Source organism: Penicillium crustosum, assembly GCF_028827405.1.
Source record: "Penicillium crustosum strain IBT 35664 chromosome Unknown utg000004l_segment0_segment0, whole genome shotgun sequence".
Lineage (NCBI taxonomy): Eukaryota > Fungi > Ascomycota > Eurotiomycetes > Eurotiales > Aspergillaceae > Penicillium > Penicillium crustosum.
Window position 1 is genome coordinate 491,656 of NW_026623125.1, and position 22,340 is coordinate 513,995.

A 22,340-nucleotide genomic window follows, 5' to 3' on the forward strand; every position below is an offset into this window, starting at 1 on the left:
AATCTCGGCGGACATAGCTGATTAAGCAATGTATGTATTTTTGTATGGTACCGTTATCATGACGGTCCATTGATTTCCCGGTTTGTAAAGACCTGGTAATTTCAGCATGCATAAATGCATAGTACTTGACACACCCCCCAGTTCTTGAAGCTATTCAAAGCTCTCAAGGACTGCCTTTCTTCCAACTGTTTCGCAGCTGCTTCGCAACCGCTTCGCAAATGATTCGCAAGTGATTCCAACTTACCTCACCTGTCTCCTCACTGATCTCGGCTCAAATCGTCGATTTATGCAGTTTCCGCAAAACAGCCTCTGTTCTCAGAGGTCATGTGACGAATCATGTGACCTACGTCCCTCATTCCAACCAACTCTCTGAAGTGTCCCTGCTTCTGCTTCGTCAGAGCTTTGGTGAGCCCATCTGCTGGCATCGCAGCAGTTGGTACCCAGTCCACATATACTCGACCTGCGCTAACTTCTTGCTTCATCCAGCATCGATTGATGTCAACATGCCGGAGCTTCGTATGCATCGCGGCCCCTTCCTTCGTCAATAAATCGACAGTTTGCTGGTTGTCACACATGATGGATAGTGGGTGATCTGGTTCGAAGCCTAGTGCATTAAGCACTCGTCGCCACCACTGTACGGTTTTTCCTGCCTCTGCTAAAGCTAGTAGTTCGGCCTCGGTAGTCGATGTGGTGACAGTCTTCTGCTTAGTGGCCTTCCAATCGATTGGGCCACCATATAACTTGCAGATATACCCTTCGGAGCTCTTTCGATCTTTATGGTCTCCGAACGACGCATCGCTTGCAAATTCAACTGATTTCGCCGCCATCGTCAGGGTCGTATCTCGATTTCTAGGTTGTTTGTTTGGTGTTCTGATGCCGTATTCAATGGCCCAAAAGCGTGTCTCATAGAGATACTGTATGATGCGATCGACTGCATCTATATGCTTTGGTCCTGGATTTGTAAGGAATTCAGCCACTTTGGAGGTTGCTTTTGCAGCATCTACCCGGGTAATGGTGGTGGCATACTGCGCAGATCCAACCTTGGCCTGGAAACCATGAATCTGTTGCGGTGATGCCACCCCATCATAGGGTACTAGAGGCTCAATGCTCAGTGGGGACCCTATTTTTCTCTCTGTGACGAGATTGTATTTGTGTGCCATGCTCTCGATGTAGCTATCTTGGCATAACCAGAGCTTCTTCTGCTCTCTATCACGTATAATACGTATATTCAAGAACCAGCTTGCATCCAGTTCTCGAAGCTCCCATTGCTTCTTTAGATTTTGATCTAGTAAAGCGGCTTCTTTAGCCTGTTTGGGGTGATTGACGATGATGATATCGTCCACGTAGAAAAAGACAATAATGCCTTTGGTTGTAAAGATGCATGGATCTTCTTCCACTGGGGTAAGGCCTAGTTTTACTAGCACCTTTGTAGCTTCTTGCTGCCAAAGCCTTGGTGACATGCGCAATCCGTAGAGGGCTCTATGCAGGAGCCAGCACTGATTTAGTGCTTCGAAGCCTGGTGGACACTTGGTATAAACCTCGCTTTCTAGCATTGAATTCAGGAATGCGGTAACCACATCTCTCTGAATCATATCTAGATCAAAGGCGGCAACTAGTGCGAATACTGCTCTCGCTGTTTTGACAGCTAGTGTAGCAGCTCTCTTTTCTTCAGTTGACATCCACTGTAGATCTCCTCTCACGCAGATTCTTGCTTTGAACTTCTCGAGCATACCATCTGCATCAAATTTGTATGTAAATACCCACTTCAATGGCAAGATCTGGGTGCTCTTTTTGTTCGGTAATGCAACCTGAGAGAAGGTCTCTTTAGCCTTTAAGGTCTCAATTTCAAACTCCGCAGCTGCCTTCAATTGCGTGGCAAAGGGATGGATTTTTAGCCGCTTCCAGTTCTCTGGTGGTGGAGGCATCTGATCTCTATGCAGTCTGTTTTGCATATTGAGCTTCTTCGTAATACCTGTTGTAAAGGCATATAGAAGGCTTGGTGGCTCGGCTAGCTGTTTCTCGTCTAGCGATAGATATGCAGTGTAGTCTGGATCTGCCTTTGGCTTCCGTATTCTGGGGCCTGAGATGATGTTAGATTCATCAATTGACGCAGAGATCTCTCTAGTAGGCCGATCTTCTGGCTCTGGAGTAGGCGTATACTGCATCTCTTGTTGCAATTGACGCTCTATCTCTGCTTCATCTTCATCATATTGATCTCCCTCTCCCCCTTCAGCTTCGATCGACTGTATGACATTGATCGGATCTGGCGAAGATAGCGAGGTAGGAGATCTCTCATGTGGCGTACTCTCAATCGTAGCAATCGACGATAGTGCTCTTTGTGGTGAGGCTCTCTGTGGTGACATAGGGAAGCTCCCAGGGATCTGTTCTTGATCCCTTACCTCTATCATTGAGATATGTTCTACCACTGAAGCAGGGCCTGCCATTGAAGCCGGTGTTAAAGGTAAAACAGGTGTTTCCTTTAAAGGGGGGACCCTTGGTGTCTCCTCCCTACTATCTAGAGTTTGAGCTTGCTCCACAACTCTAGATTCCTGGATTTCTTCATTTACCGCCTCTGGTGCAGTACCTTGTTCTCGGTTTTCGACGTCATCATTGAGAGTTATGCGAGCAATTGACATCGGCATACGCATCTCTATGCTCAATTCTGACTGCGCTTCTTCCATTGAGAGCACTTGGGGCCAGTTCTTAGCGCTTAGTCCATTTGTCATAGTACTAATTGCATCTTCTTCTTGCGGTAAAGGCTTCGTTTTAGAGTACTGTCTCGATTCATCGAATACAGCATCTCTTACAACTTCAACTCTGCCTATGCCTGCTCGCCCTTTGTATGGAAACCAGATCTTGTATAGGCTCTTTGAAACATAGCCTACAAGATAGCCGATCTCTGCTCTCGGAGCCATCTTGTTAGATTGTACTCTCTTCAGAAGCCTTGAGTACGTTAAGCACCCATATAGCCTCATATTCGACAGGTTGACAATTTGATCTTTTAAGCCATCTGGAGCCGCATAGCGCATCAATTCCTTCCATGGTATGATCCACTTACCATCCATCTTTGTAGGGGTACGATTCATCATATATGCAGATGCATACATCGTCTCTGGCCATAGATTGTGGGGTAGGTTCGTACCATTGAGCAATGCTCTGCCGTTCCTTACTATCATGCCTCCAGATCTCTCTGCTGGTCCATTCATCTCTGGCAAGCCAGGTGGTGCATGCTCAATGGTACACCCTTCGTCTTCAATCATAGATTCAACCTCATTGCCGGCGCTTCTCTCATTATCATAATGAAATACCCTGATCTCGATTTTCAACCAGTTTCGGATCAATGCTAAGAATTTACGAACTGCCATCTGACACTCGCTCTTCTTTATATGGGTAAATACGAAGTGACACCTTATTCCATCGAGATAGAAGTGCGTCATCCATATATGACCGTTGTAGGCAGGCTGGTTTTGTACTAGATCGAAGTGTACTCTCCCTAATATACCATATGCCTGGCCTATCTTCCGGCGAGAGATTTGCCTAGGTGCATCTGCCAATTGACAAGCTTCACATACCTGCATTTCTTTGCCTGGGTTGCTTGCAATAGTGATTCCTTCAGTCATCTCTGCCAGTTTGACAATTCGCGCCTTGCCAATGTGGCCTAATCGACGATGCCAGAGCTCAATTGAAGCCTCAGATTTTGGCTCCTGATTGGATTTCTTAGTGGCAAACGTCATTTCAGGCTTCAAATCTGATGCCTTTTGGGTTATAAAACCCCTTGTCTGGGTGAGCCATGATAGCTTCTGATCGTGGTAGATCTTATAGATCTGACGATGGCCATCAATTGTCTCAATGCAGTTTGCTCTGAGATTCATTAATAGGCCCCCCTTCATCATCAATCCATGAGATATCAGATTACTATGGAAGTTTGGCGAGTACCTAGTTTGAAATAGGTTCATCTTAACGGCGCTTCCAGTGGTAGGGTTTACACCATAGATGACCACAGTGCCTATACCGGCCACCTTCGTCTCTGTATCTCCCACTTTGACGTTGCTCTGTACGCTTTTAAAGGTGCTAAACAAGCTCCGATTGTTGCATACGTGGATTTGAGCACCTGTATCAACTACCCATCTGTCTTCTGTAGGTGTAGTTGTGGCTTCAAAATCCTTGATTTTTGTTGACATAACGGTGTCAATTTTGACTGCGTTGGTTGTCAAGAAGCCAAAGGCTTCATCGTCGAGGGTTGTATTCGCTTGCTCTTTAGCAAGGGTCCCCCTTGGCCTTCTGCATATGCAGCTCGCTTCTTGTCGACAATTGCCTTCCATCTAGGATTAGCCTTCATGGCCTTCTCCCACTTCTGTTTCAATGCCGGTGAGGGCTGGTAATTAGCAGGCCTTCTATCTTCATAGATTTCCCAGCAGGCCCAAGGCATATGAACTCTCGATTTTACCCTGTCACATGGACATGGCCTTCTTTCTAGGCCATCATTCCTTGCCTCTATAGGCTTTGCTTCTTCATTGCCTTGCCATGTCGAGAAAGCAGCCTTTGAGATGCCTCTTTGCGCAGCCGGCCTGCCATGGGTAATCTTCCAGTGGGCTTTGTACCGAGTCATGATTTCGAAGAAAGGGATGTCCTGATTATCCTGTACTCTGAGAGCCCATGTTTCATAGAATCCAGGCGACATTATAGAGATTGCTTCAAGGAATTGATTCGTGGCATCCTCTGCTTCTGGCATCCTTGCCTTCTTACACGATTGGTAAAGCGATTCCCAGTTTAGAAGCCATTTCTCGATATCGGTGTTCCGATCTAGGCCTCTATCTAGGTTCCGCCACTGTTGACGGAGCTTAGTTTTGTATGTAGGATCGCTCTCTGGTGCAAATCGTTTGTGGAGATTGAGCATCAGCTCCAAAGGTGATGGTATATCAATGATAAAGGGCTGGTAGGGAGTATCAACTGACTGCCTAATTGCCACCGCCACTAGATCTAATGCCTGTAGTTTCGACTGATAGGCTCTGTTCTCTGCATCCCAATCTGCTTTTAGGGATAGCCTCACATTGAACCAGTGTTCTGGGTATTCTTTTATGGCATCTTTGACAGAGATGATCTCTTCAGGTGGTTCCAATTTAGGACGTTCTTCCTCCTTAAGAGACGGATTGCATTGATCCCATACTTTATATGCAACTGCAATTGCTTTAATATATGAGAGCCATGCATCCCATGATTCTGTATCCTTCAAAATGACGCGGGAGGAGGCCGCGGAGAGGCTTGACATAATATTCATTATTGTCGATTTTCGTCGATGAATCTGATCTTCTTCGAAGGAGATAGGGGTGCTTCGACGATTCAGGGGTTGACCGTTGTCAAAACCACTGTGAATCGGCGACAGCTAGGTAAAAGATGGTCTATATGTTGTAGACAGATCTTAATTGGAACGAAGCCGGGCTCATAACTGACAGAAATAGACGGATACGACAATGTATGGTAAATCTGACATATGTAAATTCTCTAACTAACTAAAATGACAAGATCCGCTCTTTTCCAATCTCGGCGGACATAGCTGATTAAGCAATGTATGTATTTTTGTATGGTACCGTTATCATGACGGTCCATTGATTTCCCGGTTTGTAAAGACCTGGTAATTTCAGCATGCATAAATGCATAGTACTTGACAATAACCAAAAGAGGAACATAAGGGACAAAAGGCCTGATTAATCAGGCGTCAACCCTCCCGTTTGTCATCGATGACCTATGCATCTCTAATCGGGCGCGTAGCCGTATATCCGGAAACACTTCGGTTTTCGGGGCTTGTAATTTTCCCATCGGCCTTCGGTCTTGTATGCTGATTTATTAACTAATCATTTTTTTACCTGAAAGATCAAAAAGTTAATCGCACATTTCTTCTATATATTGTGCGAAATTCACTTATTTTCGAGCTGTCACAGAGCTATCGCTCCAGCGGATTACATGCAGTTCTACCCCAAAGCGCGAGAGCAGCGGCCTAGCATCCACCACCCAGCTGTTAGGCCGCTTCGACTTGGTCTTCTAAAGGCAGCTACTGTCAATCTTCTGCTCCTCCAATTTCTATTTTTGGGTCTATTCTGTTACATCTTTGGCGCTCTCTTCCAGCAGTCTGGACACGTCCACAACATCAATATTTTGTTTGTGGATTACGATGGCGGCGCGATAGGCGATGCGGCCCGTGTCGCATTCCAAAAGCTCAAAGGACCCAGTTTTCCAACGTTTGTTGAGCGGTCTGCCTCCGTGTACCCCCAGCCTGGCTCAATTGAAGGTGCAGTGTGCGACATTGAATACTGGGGAGCCTTGTACACCACAGCAAATGCGTCAAACTCATTGAGCGCCGCGTTTGCGGGTGGGTCAGCTGCCTCTTCGTACGACAAGACCAATGTTCTCACCATGGTGTGGAACGAAGTGCGCTACCCGACAGTCGTTGACTCAGCCGTTGCACAAAGCATCAAATTGCTCTCGGAAACGGCGCGGGTTGCGTACTCGCAGGCTAACGCGAAAGACGCTCTACAGAGTGTCAACAGCTCTGATCCCGCTGCGCTTGCAGCATTTTATGACCCTTGGACATTGGCCGACCACAATATTCTAGTCACATCACAAGGATCAAGGGCAATTTACAATACGCTAGTTATCATTTTGATCCTCATCCAGGAATTCTTCTATTTGGGGACTGTCAATGGGTTGTACGCTCAATTCAAACTCTACACAACGGTATCACCCCATCGCATCGTTATCGCGCGCCAAATCATCTCTTTAATCTACACACTCGCCGGCTCCATGTGTACAGCCGGTGCAATTTGGGCATTCCGAAGTGGCTGGGATGTCAACGGAAACCAGTTTGCCCTCACTTGGCTGGCATTGTGGCTCTTCGCACATCTGAACTTCCTCGTGCTAGATGTCTTCACCATCTGGATTCCACCTCCCTACATACCAATGGCACTGATATCATGGGTCATATTGAATGTCACTTCCATTATTCTCCCATTCGAACTGTCCCCTGCTTTCTTCAAAGTGGGCTTCGCCTTACCAGCACATTCTATCTTCCAGGTACTCATCGACATCTGGTCTTCTGGCTGCAACCCCCAACTCTATTTCGCGCTACCTGTTCTTTTTGTCTACGAAGTTCTGGGTGTCGTCTTGAGCTCGATCGGTGTTTATAGAAGGGCTCATTACGCGTGCATCAAACAAGAAATGGACGAAAAAGCTTCTGAAGAGCGAGTAACCGCCATACTCCGCGAGCAGCAAGAGGCTCAGCTGGCCAGGCGGGAAACGATGCATGATGTCGAAGGAAGTGAAACATCGGACAGCGAGGATGAGCCAAGGGGTATGCAAAGACGTGGCACAGGAACGGCAGCAGATCAAGCGGATTTGGTCAACATTATCAGTCGTGAGATGTCCCGGTCGAAGGTCGACAGACCAGAGACAGGCCGAGATAGCACTGGGCCGTCTTTTGCCTTGGCCTACAAATATTGAACGACCTCCGGAGTTTCCCCCGATGGCAAAAAGCAATCTTCGCACTTTAATAGTATCTAGAAACTACGTAATTTATGAGAATTCGGTATACATTTTTATCTTGTAATCATAATTGAATAATATATTCCAAGAAATATTGATTCAACTAAGAATTGCTACAGGGACGAGGACTCGCTCGAGAATCATTAACATAGATAATACATAATCATTTACCTAACGCTTCCTTCCCCCCGTATGGTTCCTCAGCAAAATCAGCTACCGGAGTAGCCCAGCTCGGCCCAAGGAGCAGGCGTGCGATATAGGCATCATCGCTTGGATCTATCTCACTTTCCTTGTCACTGGGATCAACCTTCCTACACGGCTCCTCGGGAACATCAACTATCTCTCTAGCCCATTTCGAGCCAAGCAGCAACCATGCGATATAGTTATCATCGCTGGGATCCATCTCGCCTTCGTCGTCACTACATTCTGCATCAGCATCCTGGCTAACCTTCTCATCTGGTTTCTCGACAACAGCAACAGAACGGGGAAATAAGGAAGATTCTGTAATCATTCGCTCGAGAGCATCCGCAACTATAAAGTCACTGTTCATGTGACTCTTGAGCAGACCAATTTGGCCGGGCAAAGCCTTCTGAAGGGTATCGCAAAACTGCGTAAAATGATCATCCTTCCCGAACTGTGCACATATACGTGCTAGACGGGAAATTGCGTTCAGTCTTGCAATTACCAGCGAGCGGTTCTCTGGGTTGAATCGGAGATCCCAAATTCCTCGGTTGAGAGTTGTGAGTATGCGCTCGTGTTGCTTAGCGTCGTTGAGTGGCGACATTGTCTATAGATTAGCGTCCTAAAAGATGTTAGTATATGTAGTGGTTAGACAGTACTTACCTAGGGATGGTAGGGAGATTCCAAGATGAGAGCGTTAATCAGAGACGGGGTGATCGCTGCTGATAAAGTCCAAATGATGTGGGAATAGGGGCTATTTGATATTTCCTGGTTCTTCTGTTAGTTGGAAAACGGATCATCAGGAAATAAAGGCCATTGTTGGAGATAGACAAAGGGCATAACGATACAATACCATTGTTGGCGGGTTCGGTCATGAGAGAAAAGTCTAATTCTTCCTACATGAAACAAAACTAGCCGCCAAAGCTTGCTCGAGCTAGAGTGAAAGTATGGAGATTTAAGCCTCTGACTAGAGGACGCGCACTTTCAGAGCGGTGGCGGCAGGAAAAATGGAGTTGGTCGCGAGGGCTAGTATTTGGGCCAGAGCAGCCATGATAGCTCTCGAGATATAAAGTTGTGAGAAGTGGATGAATACCAGATCGAATTGATTTTGGAAGATTTAATTTGTTATGGTAAAATAGATTGCCACAGTGGTGCGGCAGACTATTCATAACGCGCTAGCAAGTCCTCCCTCGCATCCTTTGGCATACCTTTTGATACATGCGAATGGCTTGCAGTGGACGAATGAAGTCAACGGAACACTTTGGATGAAACATACGCTTGCAGAGGGAGCACATGACTTGACAGATGAAGTAGTGGAATGACCTGTTTTCGATCTGCCACAGCCAGACCACGAAGTAAAACATAGTTTTCAATAATCGCACGCTCTGTGCTGGGGTCCTTGCGAGGATGTAAATCTCAAGAACATGTACTTGGCATAGGTTGTCGGTGTCAGTAGGTAAACAGATTCAGGACATTCTCTCAGTCAGAGAGCTTGATCTGCCCACAAAGGACGACATCTTCCCCAAATGGGTACCATTTGACATTCTTCAATCTCGCTGCGGAGATCGCATTTCCGCCCTCGTCAAAGCGCCTAGCAGGGGAGACCACGACACCACCTTCACCAAGCCATGTCGGGGCAATAGTAACAATCACACTGTCAAGCAAGGACATGTAAGAGGGACTCAAAAGGGACTTGATGACCTGGCCACCACCCTCAATCATGACGCTTTCAAGACCGTTAGATTTCAGGGTGACGAGGAGATCAGGCCAGTCAATCTGATGTCTGCCGGTATGCGTTCTAATCATTTTGGCTGAGATAAATCTTCCGCCGTACCTTTCTAGCAAGGCTTGCTTTTCGGAATTTGGGTTCTCAACTGCTGTGATAATCCATGGGGCAAGGCCACGCCCCTCTCTGCAAAGTTGGAATAGCTTGCTGTCGTGCGAAAACTCCCACCTGGCTGTGGGATCTATCACAACTGGTCTAGGCTGGCCAGCCAGGCCTTCCTGGCCATAGCCCCCAACTCCTGTGATTCGACAGTTCAGACCGGGATCGTCTGCCACTGCCGTACCGACACCAATGACAATCCCGTCATGGCGGGATCGTAGATAGTGAGTCATTGCCTTAGACTGGGGACCTGAAAGAACTGTACGTGCACCAGGTGACAGAGCTAGAGAAGAATCAAGCGAGGTGGCGAATGTGAGTGTTGTGAAGGGGAGACCAGATTGAGGTGCCGAGCCATCCTGGGGCGGTAGATGGGGCTCTAAGAAGCCCCTATCTGACTCTGGAAACTCCAGTGCATCTCTGGGTGCTGAGCTCATCTGGATTGTTGGGGTGGTTCAAATGGTTTACTCAATAGTCGCTGTTGGAGATACGAAGGTCTGAAGCTTGACCTGACTGGTGATCCACTTGAAACATCCATGGATGTGATTTTAGCATTGGTCAGGTCAGCTCGCCCGCTTATCAGTGATTACTAATGGTATTGAAATTACATGCCATAAATTACATACGTATAAAATGCAACAACATTTCCGAGGTTATTCTCACCCTGCTTAATAAATTAATTTGTGTTAATCCTTTATTGATATAAGTAATAATACGATATTACCGCTATATATGAATTACTATTTGGTCTGAAGTTGCCCGAGTAGGCGTCAAATGACCCCAAAAATGGCGTCGCCAGCCCGTGGGAGTCATGCCACGGCCGGAGCGGCGAGTCGCCCACGCACCCACTCTAACACGCTTCAGGCGTCTCGTTCAAGTCCAGCACAGCTTATCTCACCCGGGCCACACCCTCCGAACTATTGACTGCACATAAGCCTAGCAATCCCTCTCCTATAAAACTATGTTGTCCGAAAAGAACCTCTACCAGGTGATCATCCATTTCAAATTGTTTTATTCAGAATGTGGGCAAAGCCGGGGGGCATCAGTAGCTAGTTGAGTGGGCAATGTCCTTCGCTTGCAGCAAGTTGTCTTGCAGCTTGTCAATTTTAGTCTGGAAGCGTGCATAGCAATCCGAGCCAAGCGGCAGGCGAAACAGGTCTCCTTTCCCAGCACCCATACCAGTATCGTCTATGACTTCTAGAACCCTCTGGGCACATTTGACAGCATCGCCAGGTGCGGCTTTGTTTGACTTGAATACCTGGAGAACGTGTTCCAAGGGGGTCCCGGTATAGCCTTTGTTCATGCCAGCGGTAGGCTCGACAAACGCTGACCAAAAGTTGGTTCGGAGTGACCCCGGCTCGACGACGAGCACTCGGATATTGAACGGTGCTAGCTCTTTTGCGAGACTTTCGGACATACCTGCTCATTTTGTGTAAGCAAGTTATTTCCCTAAATAGATGCCTATCTCGGGATAAGGAGGTTTTGTAAAGCAACGTAAACTAACCTTCAAGAGCAAACTTCGATCCGGCGTACATCGCGCAGGCGGGTAGTGCATCAATCCCGGCACTGCTACTGACATTAATAACCGTGCCGGACTTCCTCTCCCGCATGAAAGGAAGGACACCCTTCAACACACGAACAGGACCGTAAACATTCGTGTTAAATTGAGCCTCGATTTCGGCCTCGCTCATATCTTCGATGCTGCCCAGTAACGAATACCCGGCATTATTAACGACAACATCAATAACACCGCCAGACTTATTAATTGCATCTTCCACGGCTTTGGTGGTGCTAGAGCTTGTCACATCAAGCTCAATCCAGATTCCACCGAGTTTTGAGATCTGGGGGTTGGCTTCAGCTGCTTTGGTGGGGTTGCGAGCGGTGGCGATCACTGTATGACCGGCTTGGAGGGCAGCCTCTGCGATTGCGGCTCCAAGACCAGAAGATGCACCAGTGACAAGCCAGGTTTTGAATGCCATCTTGAAGTCTAGTGAATTCTATGGGAGTGGGGTTGCAGTGTGGGGGGGATTTGGCACGGCACCGAACGCTTGTGTTATTCACATCAAATATAAAGAGTGTTGCTCAAATTTAAGGCTAAATGGGAAACATGTTATCCCTGCTATTTCGGAGGTAAACGGAGCGGAGTTTGACTACTAATGCCGCTAAATCCGGCACTATTTTAACAAGAAACTAGCTAGAAGAAGCATGGATGTTATCTAGAAGGATGCGTCATCTATAATGTACGTCCTCAATCTACTTTCTCTTCATATTCCACGGATTTGGAATAAAAGGAAACAGGGGGTGTATCATGTTGAGTTTGCTTACACTATGAAGCTGATACTACTCGATAGACTGTTGTACGACCGGCTCAACATTCAAGATTCATATGGCCAATTGGTGCCCCCAGAGCTCATGGAGACGTGGTACCGCTGCCTGCTAGTTCACTGGATCTACCACACTAACATTAGTTTGGTCAGCTCCCAGGTTTGGTACTTCATTTGTGAATATCTAGAAGTGAGAGAGGGGGCGGGGGGTAAGTTCTAAGGAAGACAAACAGGCCCTATCCACCCGGTATAGCCCAGGGCCGCATGCCACAACAAAATCTTCAGTCGATGTCCTACAATAACTGTCTACTAAAATCGTTCTGGATCCATTGCTCTACCAAAGCCACCGTATCGCCAAGAAGGTAGTCATAGTGTGCTCCAGTGGGGGAAAACATTGACTGGTGCGCTTCTATTTCATTCATGTCTTCCATCGTCACCGGTACCCAGTTAGAGTCATTGTCATCTTTCCAATGAGCCGACGGCAAGAGAATAAATCTGCGAAGATTATTGGCCTGGGGAGTATCGGAATTATGACTGAAGTCCGATGTTGAGGGGGGAATCGCGTTCCAAGAAGGCTTGGTCCCCCGTCCAGCTCCTTGAAGTAGAAGATGCGATGCTCGGAGTATGCGTCGACCATTTGCTCTTTTTGGTCGTCTCTTCTGCAGTTGGGGTAGAGTTAGAGATAGAGAACTTGAAATTTGTGTTTCCCTTGGGATGTGAAAAGCACCTTTGAGTTCCCGGCAGCCGGTGCTGGATGTGTAGTAGTTGATGAAGCGTAATCTCTCGGGGCTGTGCTCTGCCTTTTCCAAATCTTTCAGCCGCTTATATCGCTGCCGCAGTTCAGAGTGATTCCGGACACCACTAGCAAATTTCATGGGGGCGGCAAAAGCGCTAATTCGGGATTTTAGACTATGCTTGTCGGCTCTCCTCTTCTCCTTAGCTATCTTCTTCTGGGAGCAATTCTTGGTGCCTTTGATCAAGCTGCGATGGGGAAGATCCGTACCGTCCCTCCATTGAACATTGGATTCAGGATAGAGATGATCTGAAGGATTGAAGTTGGGATCATTGTAGACTGCTTCAAACTCAAGGGCCTTTTGTTGATCCGCCAATTTCTCTTCTGGCGTTTCGTCGTTCTTTTGAAACAAAGTTGCCAGTCCAGTAGAAAAGACCCCAGGATCTAGCCCCAAAAAGGGGGTGTCAAAATTAACTAGTCCCAAGATTTTATGCTTTGGCTTTGCGCCGTCATGCCAAAGTGCGATATCGGAAGCTATGAGCCCGCCCATACTGTGCCCAAGCAGAATCACATCTTGGTCATCTGCCTCATGGGGGGTCAACCTACAAATATCGGCATACATCAGCGCTCATGATTCATCTAATTGCTCTAGAAGGAACACTATCAGCACTTTGTCCTGTTCACATACCATTTGCTGAATTGGTTCACTGCTGCTTGGAAATCGCCTTCAGACTTGTAACGAGGATATATACGTGTGTGGACCACATGCGAGTCAGTCAGCAAACCTGTCAACGCGCCATGGACCTGCAAAGGGAGATCTTGGAATGTGGTTTCTGTGCCATTGAAGCCATGGATATAAATCAATAATAGCCTTCGCTTGAAATTCTGAGGTATGCCCGCCCCAGACATAGACAGACTGGAGGAGGGGCGGACCGCGCCTTCGTAGATCGCGGACTCCATGGTGTTGATAATCCGAGAGAGAAAGCTTGGTATGATATTGAAAATGTATTGGGGCATAGACGAGAGAACCCCCATAGGTCGGCCCCCACCCGTAATTGGGGCCAAAAAGAAAAGTAAACAATCAAGGCCCGCTATGATATGGTATCCACCAACCCAGCCTTCGGCTTACGTGGACTCTAACCTAGCTCAAAGTAAAAAACAAGACAATCGGCGAGAAAGTGGTCTTGAACCATAGCTATCGAAATGAAAACTCAACTGCGTCTGTGAGATCAAGTTGATATTGCTGCCTGAGGCCTTTAATACACCGACCCCACCCAACAGCATCGCCGACCCACGATTGGACAAAGACCAAGATAGCAGGTCAGCCAGCAGGGGATCCTTGTGATGCAGCTGAAATCCTGCAAGGCGGGGGGCTTTTACGCGACCCCCTTGACGTCCACAATTCCTCCTTTTCCGCAGCATTCAGCAATTTATCTGAATTCACACACCAATTATGTCAGATCCACCTACCCTTTCGCCTTGGAGCCAATCAACCTTGGTGATACGCGATCGGCAGAAGAAAAAGAGGGTTAGTACATCGAAGGTCCGAACGGGGTGTGTGACCTGCAAGTAAGTACATGCTCCGCACAACGCCCAAAATCTAGTGTCAGGTGAACTCTTAGTGGACGAGGAGATCGGCACCGCGTAAACACAACGCAGTGATCTACCCGGCCCTACGATCTCACCTGAGTAATAAGGCCGGAGCTAACACCCGTTTAAAGATCGCGTCACAAGAAATGTGATGAAACGCGACCCGCTTGCCTTATGTGCACTCGTGGTGGACGTGTATGCCAAGGATATACGGCGCCACCCGATAAGAGAACGCGTGAAGTGCGAGACGCACGCACCACAAAGAAAAATTGTGGTGCTCTAAGTATTGTACATGTTGGTCAGCAACAAGCCCAATCCGCGGGTTTGGTCTATGTGCGTGATGGGAGCCAAGTTGGGTTGTCGCGGATGGAACGTGATTATTTGTTTTCATTTCGTTCGTATACTGCTGGCCAGTGTGCTGGATATCACTCCGACCCATTCTGGCAGGTCCTTGTCCATCAAGTCAGTGAATCTTGCCCCGAGGTCCGCCATGCTGTTATTGGCATCGGTGCCTTGCACCGTAGATTTTCGAACCCTGATTCCAACCGGAATGACATTTTCCCAATCCGACAGTCCACAAAGGCCATTGCTTGTCTTCGCAAGACTATGATGAAGGGTGACCAATCGGATCCCTCGGCTACGGAGAAGATCCTGGTAACCTGTGTTGTTTTAGTTACATTCGCTCTGTTCCAAGGTGATGTTGATGCCGTTCGCTGTCATCTGCAAGCCGGCACTAAACTCCTCTGGGAGTGGAGGAAGAAAAGTCCCAAAACCCCGGTTGCTTGCATTTTATTACATACATTTATACAACTCCATATTCATTGGGCAAGCGCTACAAGACTTCAGGATTATCTGGATGGAGGCTATCCCTATCTTCAAGAACTTATCCATGATAACCTCCTGGATATCTCTGCACATGCCGATGAACCGTCAAAAGCCACTATGCTGGTGTCTGTGCAATGTTGGGCGTTAATGTTCAGTGATCCTGTGTCGTTTGATCCGCAGCACACCAATTTGTCACGAGGATTTACATGGGATACTCCCGCGAACAAGGTCCATCGATTTAAAACACATGTCGAGGAGTGCAGTGCTCTTCACAGAAACACTAGCTCTGCCACAGACCTCCGTGCTTTCATGATCCTCCAGATACAGATCGAGATGATTCAAGTTATCCTCGCCTCAACAACATTTTCAGGACCTGAAACCGAATGGGATTCTCTCTTTCCCCATTTCCAGCGCGTCGTCGATAAAGCAGAACTGTTGTTGAATAGCTTCAATCAATTACCCGACCCATTGTTTTCTGTCAAGGAAGGATTCTTAGCAAACCTCATGCTTTGTGGGCTCAAATGTCGGGACTGGACGGTTCGGCAGAAGGCGTTGGCTATCTGCAAAAAATACAATCGACGAGAGGGAATGTTTTCTACCGCTGAAGCTGTTATTCTATTACAGACTGTCTACGATTTTGAGTCTGCAGGGGTTCCACCGGGAGAGTATATACCTGAGTCCGCTCGTGTTCCCCTAGCGTACATCGCGGAGTATCCCAACCTTTCAAAATTCAACACTAAAACTCACATCAGATATTGTGATAGGGGTGGGAATTGGTACAGCAAATGGGTGTCATGATGACTTTCCTTACCACCGTTAAATGATTTCATGATCAACATTAGTTTATGAGTTATATATTTCGGGGTAGATAAACATAGACCACATCTTTCAAACCATCTAACGCCAATATCCGGCAACGAAAGCAAAACCAAAAGCCCTCGCCCTAAAATTCCGTCGGTAATGATTTGAAAGTAATCCCAATGTCATCTCATTCAGTATCGCGCATCACGAGTTAGTGGGACAAAGTGGACGGTAGGTGGCTCCATCCAGATGTTGCTGAAACCACGATGAGCTGCCCACACATGTCGGGCAGTAGAATATACTTCTCGGATCGTACTTTTTCTTGATGAGTGTTAATGGCACATAGTTTGTACCATAAAAGCTCGTCGCCCACAGGGGATCGTTGTGGTCGGCCTTTGTTGCAGTTAGCCCAATTAATTAACATCAAAAAAGAATCACCATGCCTCATTCATATAGCTGCCGAGGAGTGGGTCGAGCGCTCTCATAGCCCCTCCCTCAATATTGGTGATATCATCTTTGACAATTTCAGCAGATGAATGATTAGTCCAAGATCTGGCCACAATGTTGACAATGTAGGTGGACCGCCAGGCGGGATTGACACTGGAGTATTTGTCAGATGCGTCAGTGAGAACCTTTCCGCCCCCGACAAGCTCGACGGTATTGAATGTAAACTCCTCAGAATCCCCCGCAGTGGTACCAATCATGGTGCGAAGGGCGGTGCGACTGGTTGTCAAAGCAGCTTTGCCGAACATTTTTGATGTCATGGCCGAGTTAGGCGACGCAACCCCAACTGGCTAGGATACACCAGATATGGCCTAGAAGTATGCCCTATACGTTGGGAACTTATACCACACCACCAATATACGAAGTGAAGAGCTATTGTACTTCTGTAATGTCCGGAAAAGTCCATCGAAGCTTTTCTGAGACTGGACAAGGGACTTGTTCATAGCGGCGACAACGTGTATATGGCTGGCTGTTTGATTCGATTTAGGGCTGTTGATAAACCAGGAACCGTAGCCGGAGAATCCTGCATCTATGATGTTGGGATATTGCTGGTAGCTATCGGTAATCGAGTCTAAGAGTGAGTCTGTGTTTTTAACTAGTGGAGTAATTGCGAGGGACTGTGCGACAACCTGTGACTACGCCGTAAGTCCCGCCCCCTCCACCTCGAATAGCAAAGTACAGATCTGAGAACTGACAAGAGTTGGCCGTGACGATATCGCCATTCGCCAATACAACTTGAGCCTCTAGTACTTGGTCTGCGGCAAGGCCGTAGTCATGACTGGCTGGCGAGTGTCCCCCACCCTGCGTGTAAACGCCAATACAACCAACGGTCTTTCCACCACGGACTCCACTACACCTATTACGAGTTTGCGATTATTGGGATCTTCTGGTCCGTGCTATGGAGCGTAAAAGCCTCGTTTTTGGCGCTCTTCTGGATTATATCCAATGGGCTGCCCCGTTACCGACGAGTCTGGTAGGCGACCGCTGTATTCGCAGCCCTGGCATATATTGGATGTTGGATTGCGTCGGTGTATACCTGTCACCCGCCATCCAATTACTTTAAGTTTGGTAAGATATTTATTTCTCGGGTCTTCTAATATATTTATCTAACGATTTTCAGGAAAATGCACAAAGCCAATTGATCAGAGAGGCTCTGTCATTTCCAAATCGTATAGCACTGCAGTGGATATCCTTACAGACTTATTGAGTACAAATCCCCCTCTCACGATTCGATTAATTCCCGAGTTAATAGATTAAACAATCATATCCCTCCCACTCCGCATCATCTGGCAAGCAAAAATCAACATGCAGCAAAATATCGCGCTAGTAATAGTTTTCTGTCTTGGAATCGTAATTGTCGCAGCGGCAATTATCCGAGCAGTTGCAATCACCGGAAAGGCATACTCAGATCAAGCAGCACTCGCAGTATGGAGTGTCGTCGAATCATTGATGTGTGCGTTTGTTTGATTAGCAAATTGACGATGCGATCCTAATGATAATCCAAATAGCTATTATCGTTGGATGCCTACCGCCATTCCGAGCTATCATATCTACCAAGCCAAACATCAACCAGTCTCTTTACGGCTCTTCCGGTGCTACACCAAATTCCTATGACCGAAATCATTCTGCACGTGGGAAACACCGTTCCGACGCGGCCAGTTGGACTGAACCTTCGTTACCATTGCATGATCTTGGACCTACGAAACTAATTTGGATTACAGAACATATGCACAAGATGTGTGGATAAGTGGAGGTGAAATACTACCGAACAACGTGCTGCATAGTACATCGGAGGAGGCGCTTAGGGGTGATATAAAAATGGTACAAGAATTTGTGAGCTCAACGCTATCATATATATTCTACTACGAAGACCTAACTATAGTATGTTCATAGAGTGTGGTATCTTCTGGATGATGCTGTCTTCCAATCTCTCTGTATACCACGTGAATATAATTCTGCGTGGGGGACAAAGGGTCTTGTTACCTGATGCTGATGAGAAGACCTCAGCCTCCTTCTAATTCCAGTCCAGCCTTTCCATCGGTGATAATAGCCCTTGAATCTATTGCATGGCCCCGTGGGAACGTCGGGCTCGCTTCAAAGCTCTACAAACAGTTTCCAAAACACTTAAGCCAACACCCTACATTAGGAGGCTTTCATCAACTAGGAATACCTTAATACCTTGCCGGATTGGGTGCTTCTAATATATCAGAGTTGGGGACCGGGGAGAATCACAAACCTCCAAATGAGCGCTAGACTTGATGAGTTGTCTAGTACCACATCTTTCTACTACCTTTCGGTCTTGATGCTTGTTTCATGTTGACTTGTTGGGCACTTGCCAACCGAGCGCTAGCTACTCTTATGCTGGCGAGTGAAATGGACGAGTTCAACATCTCCCGCTAGGTAGTCCAGCGTTGTAAAAAATTAAGGGTAATTCTCACATCCTACGTGTACCTTGATCTCTTTACTTGTAGACCTTATTCTTGACACCGATACTATGCTAATAATTTAGATATTTATTCCTTACTTCCAAACACTCGCTTAATCGACCCCAACCGCGATTTCTTCTCGCTCGTCTTCCCAACCTTACCCTTTCCCCTATGAAGCTCCCGCAGCCGCCATAGCATCCCAAGCGCACTAGCAACCACGATGGTCTCTCCAACGGAGCTCTTACCATCAGGGAGAAGGATAAGCCCCTCACTGTATGACAGCCACAACGAATCATCGAGCCCGATGTGGTAATATACGGCCTGGATATCAGAATCTCTGGGTTCCTGCTGCGCCTCCTGTGGTGCAGGGTTGCGGACAAGTGTATACCGCAGGCGCCCATTCCGGCTGGGGTGGATCTGCCATTGATAGGTTGTTGATGCACTGTCAGCATCTGGGACCTGGAAGGTGAAGTAGGCGTGCTTGACGATGCCGGTACGGGTTGATGAGGTGGGAATAGGGTATGTCACACCAAGGAATATCTCGGTTTCATTTGCACCGTCTGTAGTTAAGATGGCTGCTTCCTCTTCGGTGGTGCAAATTGCCCTGTTGGTATGAGCGTGGGATTCTAAAAAATAATGGAGAGAATGGAACATACAATTCTACCTCAGCTGACAAGGATGCCGGTGCTCGGCATTTCACTGACCCTACTACCGCTTCTTCATCTTTTTCACGAATAAAATCCACATCGTACAAGACAGTGGTATCGTCTGGTCCGTCGCCCTGCGGTTTCGGCATGACTCCTATGGCGACGGCGTACTTGGTACACCCAACTGGGAGTTTACCCTTAGCAGCGTCATACTCGGCGCTGATATCATGGACGGCAAGGTGGGTTACTTTTCTGTCGTGACGAGGGATGTACAGCGCACGTGACAAGTGCGATAGAGCCGCGGCATCGGGATGTCCAATTACTGAACCAGCGGAGCGGGTGAGTTGGTTCTGCGATGTGTACTGGTCCCAGCCGGCCAAGCCAGCCGAGGCTCCCGCTGCGAAGTCGGCCATATCTGTTGATTGAATAATATCTCTGGAGTCAAGAAAAGTGTTTTGGTCTTTTGTTGTATAGTGTATGCGATTCGCATTATATAACTCCACTGGGATAGAGGTAGAGTGGGGAAATAAGGGTCCATATATACCCGTAGATTCGAGTAGACAGTGTGCACATCCTGAACGCCCGAGGCTGATTACTAGGTAAGCATTAATTGGGGTTAGATTGGCCGATAGGACAAGAACAATTCAAAAATGACGTTCCAAGGTTGGGGAAGGGGCTTAGCCCACGCCCGGGCGTTGTCGCCCGATTTATAATCTCCTTGCTTAAAGTGGAAGACGGTATGTTTCTGCCACAAAGTGAGGTTATAACGAACCGAACGCAGACTTATTCCGCCCTTCGGGGCATATGGTCAAATGAAAATATACAGAGAAGATTAGCATGGCCCCTGCACTAAGAATGACACGCTCAATCAAAGAGAAGCTACCTATTTTTTTTTAATTCACGCAAGCTTCCAAGGTTAATTAAGGAAGTAGAGCACATACTTGCTACGATGCATTTGATTGGTCCTATGAATGTGGAAGTCACGTGGCGTCGCCGCTCGACCCACGTCGCCTTGGATCCATATCTCACTTGATTTTCATATATCTTCAATGGGTTTTTGTTTGATGCCTCCATATGTCACATGATAAATTTTACCATAGTAGTAGTTACTGCTCTTTCTCCTCCATGATTGTTAGAACTATCTCTTTACAACACATACATTATGGCTTCATTTACTTGCCTGTAGATCTCAAGAGTTTTGATGCATTATATCAATGTAAACACTTTTAATTTTGGCTCAAAATAAACATGTCTCTGCTCTCTCCAAGAGCTTGACTCCGTTCCCAGCGGTGTTTTAGTGTGATCCCTCAGCCTCTTACGTAAATACCAATGCGTTCGACCTCGGGACATCTATAACAGACCGAAAAGAAAATGAATCAAAGGGAACACCGGGTGATCGTCAACAATCCTTATGAATGCTCCTTAGTCCATTTTATTTCTGCCTCTTGGAGTAGCCTCCAGGTAGATTCGCTCATTGGCCAAAACCCCATGAGTTTCCTCCCACAATCATCCTTCGCCTCGTAAGGATTCGCCCCGTGATCTAGCAGGGAGCGAACTATGGCATCATTTTGGCTGAAAATGGCATGAGTCAGCGCAGGCTGTCCTAACATATCAGTAATATCCGGGTCTGCGCCACGTTCTAGTAGCAAATTGACCATCGATTCCTTAACTTCATCCACAGCCCAGAGCAGGGGGTGCTCAAAAAGTCTGTCAGTTCTATTGATATATTTCTGGGGAGACCGTACATTTGCATCCGCTCCATAATCCAGAAGCAATCCCACAGACTTTCGATCATCACGCTCCACGGCTGTGAAAAGAGGCTGCACCCATTCCTCGCGGTACTCCGAGGAGTCCGGTATATCGGATAGACAGAACTGAGGGGATGCGCCACCTTGAAGTAATACCTCGAGAACTCCTCGATCGCGACGTGAAACTGCATAGGCCAACGCTTTGGTGCGGTTGAGACTTGCAGTTCCGGGGACCAACAGCCGGACAAGTTCTTCATGGCCCTGCTTCGCTGCCAGCATCAAAGGCGCATATGGCTGTGGCCGAATCTGATCCAAAAATAAGTCGGGTTCTTCACCGGATGCAACAATTTGTAGCGGCACAAAATCGTTGCCTCCATCGTTCGCAGGAATCAAAGGAGGGGTATCATCAAAACGAGCGAGGACGTCGACTTGCACTCCATGTGTGAGTAATAACCGGACAACTGGGACCTGGTTGGCAAAAACAGCTGCGAATAAGGCGTCTGTCATCAAGTCTTCTTTGTCGGGCTCGTTCCCGTTTTGCTTCGGGGCCGAGAGAAGCACATCGACCACATCCACATAACCTTTGAACGCCGCTATCCACACAGGTCGGTGGCCCACGAAGCTTCTGATATCTTGACAGGCTCCGATGTCCAGCAAATACTTTGCTAGGGAAGTATCACCGTTGATAGCAGCCAGGGCTAGCAGTGTGTGTCCCTCCGGGTTACTTACGTTGGCACTCACCCCGCGGTCAACCATGCATCGGACGATATTGCTATGACCGGCACTTGCGGCTAGCGAGATTGGGTGCGGCTGGAATTCTCGAAACGTGCGCCAAGCTTGAAGGCCGAATTGGGGGCATCGTGGACCTTGCCGTCTCAATTTACCCTTCGCCTGCTCCTTCAGGAGGGGGGCGCGAGCGTCTAGTGCCTTTTGTAGTGTATCTATCTTACCATTTTCCGCCGCCCAGTCTAAAGCAGAGCTGTTGCCGTGGAGCACATTGTATCGGTAAAGGCAAGGGTTGCAGATTCCGTAGAAGGGATGGCTTGACAAGGCCAAGGCAGCGAGAGACGATTCAGATGGCAGGTATGAGGCGATTAGGAGGATCAGCTCTGTTGGTAGGTTTTCGATCCTAGGCATCGTGTGG

General features: G+C 47.5%; 10 protein-coding genes across 10 annotated transcripts; 2 read left to right on the forward strand and 8 right to left on the reverse strand.

Annotated features, from left to right (window-relative positions):
- Positions 1–5,961: 5,961 nt before the first annotated feature.
- N7487_009238 (SNG1 family protein) lies at positions 5,962–7,494 on the forward strand (the record flags this gene model as incomplete). The annotated part of the gene is made up of 1 exon (XM_056876968.1): positions 5,962–7,494. One exon carries the CDS (start codon positions 5,962–5,964, stop codon positions 7,492–7,494), a length of 1,533 nt encoding a protein of 510 aa, XP_056725548.1.
- A 205-nt stretch (positions 7,495–7,699) lies between these two features.
- N7487_009239 (uncharacterized protein) lies at positions 7,700–8,320 on the reverse strand (the record flags this gene model as incomplete). Its single annotated transcript, XM_056876969.1, has 1 exon — positions 7,700–8,320. One exon carries the CDS (start codon positions 8,318–8,320, stop codon positions 7,700–7,702), a length of 621 nt encoding a protein of 206 aa, XP_056725549.1.
- An 875-nt stretch (positions 8,321–9,195) lies between these two features.
- N7487_009240 (RibD family protein) lies at positions 9,196–10,035 on the reverse strand (the record flags this gene model as incomplete). The annotated part of the gene is made up of 1 exon (XM_056876970.1): positions 9,196–10,035. One exon carries the CDS (start codon positions 10,033–10,035, stop codon positions 9,196–9,198), a length of 840 nt encoding a protein of 279 aa, XP_056725550.1.
- Positions 10,036–10,640: 605 nt separating this feature from the next.
- On the reverse strand, positions 10,641–11,577 carry N7487_009241 (SDR family oxidoreductase; the record flags this gene model as incomplete). Its single annotated transcript, XM_056876971.1, has 2 exons — positions 10,641–11,017; positions 11,103–11,577. The coding sequence occupies 2 exons, from the start codon at positions 11,575–11,577 to the stop codon at positions 10,641–10,643; spliced, it is 852 nt and encodes a 283-aa protein (XP_056725551.1).
- An 873-nt stretch (positions 11,578–12,450) lies between these two features.
- N7487_009242 (uncharacterized protein) lies at positions 12,451–13,615 on the reverse strand (the record flags this gene model as incomplete). The annotated part of the gene is made up of 3 exons (XM_056876972.1): positions 12,451–12,581; positions 12,650–13,257; positions 13,344–13,615. 3 exons carry the CDS (start codon positions 13,613–13,615, stop codon positions 12,451–12,453), a joined length of 1,011 nt encoding a protein of 336 aa, XP_056725552.1.
- An 804-nt stretch (positions 13,616–14,419) lies between these two features.
- Positions 14,420–15,868, forward strand: N7487_009243 (uncharacterized protein; the record flags this gene model as incomplete). The annotated part of the gene is made up of 1 exon (XM_056876973.1): positions 14,420–15,868. The coding sequence occupies one exon, from the start codon at positions 14,420–14,422 to the stop codon at positions 15,866–15,868; it is 1,449 nt and encodes a 482-aa protein (XP_056725553.1).
- Positions 15,869–16,305: 437 nt separating this feature from the next.
- Positions 16,306–17,230, reverse strand: N7487_009244 (uncharacterized protein; the record flags this gene model as incomplete). Its single annotated transcript, XM_056876974.1, has 3 exons — positions 16,306–16,665; positions 16,726–16,970; positions 17,005–17,230. Coding segments are annotated over 3 exons (831 nt in total), but the record flags the coding sequence as incomplete, so codon positions are not given.
- Positions 17,231–18,888: 1,658 nt separating this feature from the next.
- On the reverse strand, positions 18,889–19,861 carry N7487_009245 (uncharacterized protein; the record flags this gene model as incomplete). Its single annotated transcript, XM_056876975.1, has 2 exons — positions 18,889–19,405; positions 19,458–19,861. 2 exons carry the CDS (start codon positions 19,859–19,861, stop codon positions 18,889–18,891), a joined length of 921 nt encoding a protein of 306 aa, XP_056725555.1.
- Positions 19,862–20,209: 348 nt separating this feature from the next.
- Positions 20,210–20,522, reverse strand: N7487_009246 (uncharacterized protein; the record flags this gene model as incomplete). The annotated part of the gene is made up of 2 exons (XM_056876976.1): positions 20,210–20,331; positions 20,390–20,522. 2 exons carry the CDS (start codon positions 20,520–20,522, stop codon positions 20,210–20,212), a joined length of 255 nt encoding a protein of 84 aa, XP_056725556.1.
- A 335-nt stretch (positions 20,523–20,857) lies between these two features.
- N7487_009247 (ankyrin repeat domain-containing protein) lies at positions 20,858–22,333 on the reverse strand (the record flags this gene model as incomplete). Its single annotated transcript, XM_056876977.1, has 1 exon — positions 20,858–22,333. The coding sequence occupies one exon, from the start codon at positions 22,331–22,333 to the stop codon at positions 20,858–20,860; it is 1,476 nt and encodes a 491-aa protein (XP_056725557.1).
- Between the last annotated feature and the right edge of the window lie 7 nt (positions 22,334–22,340).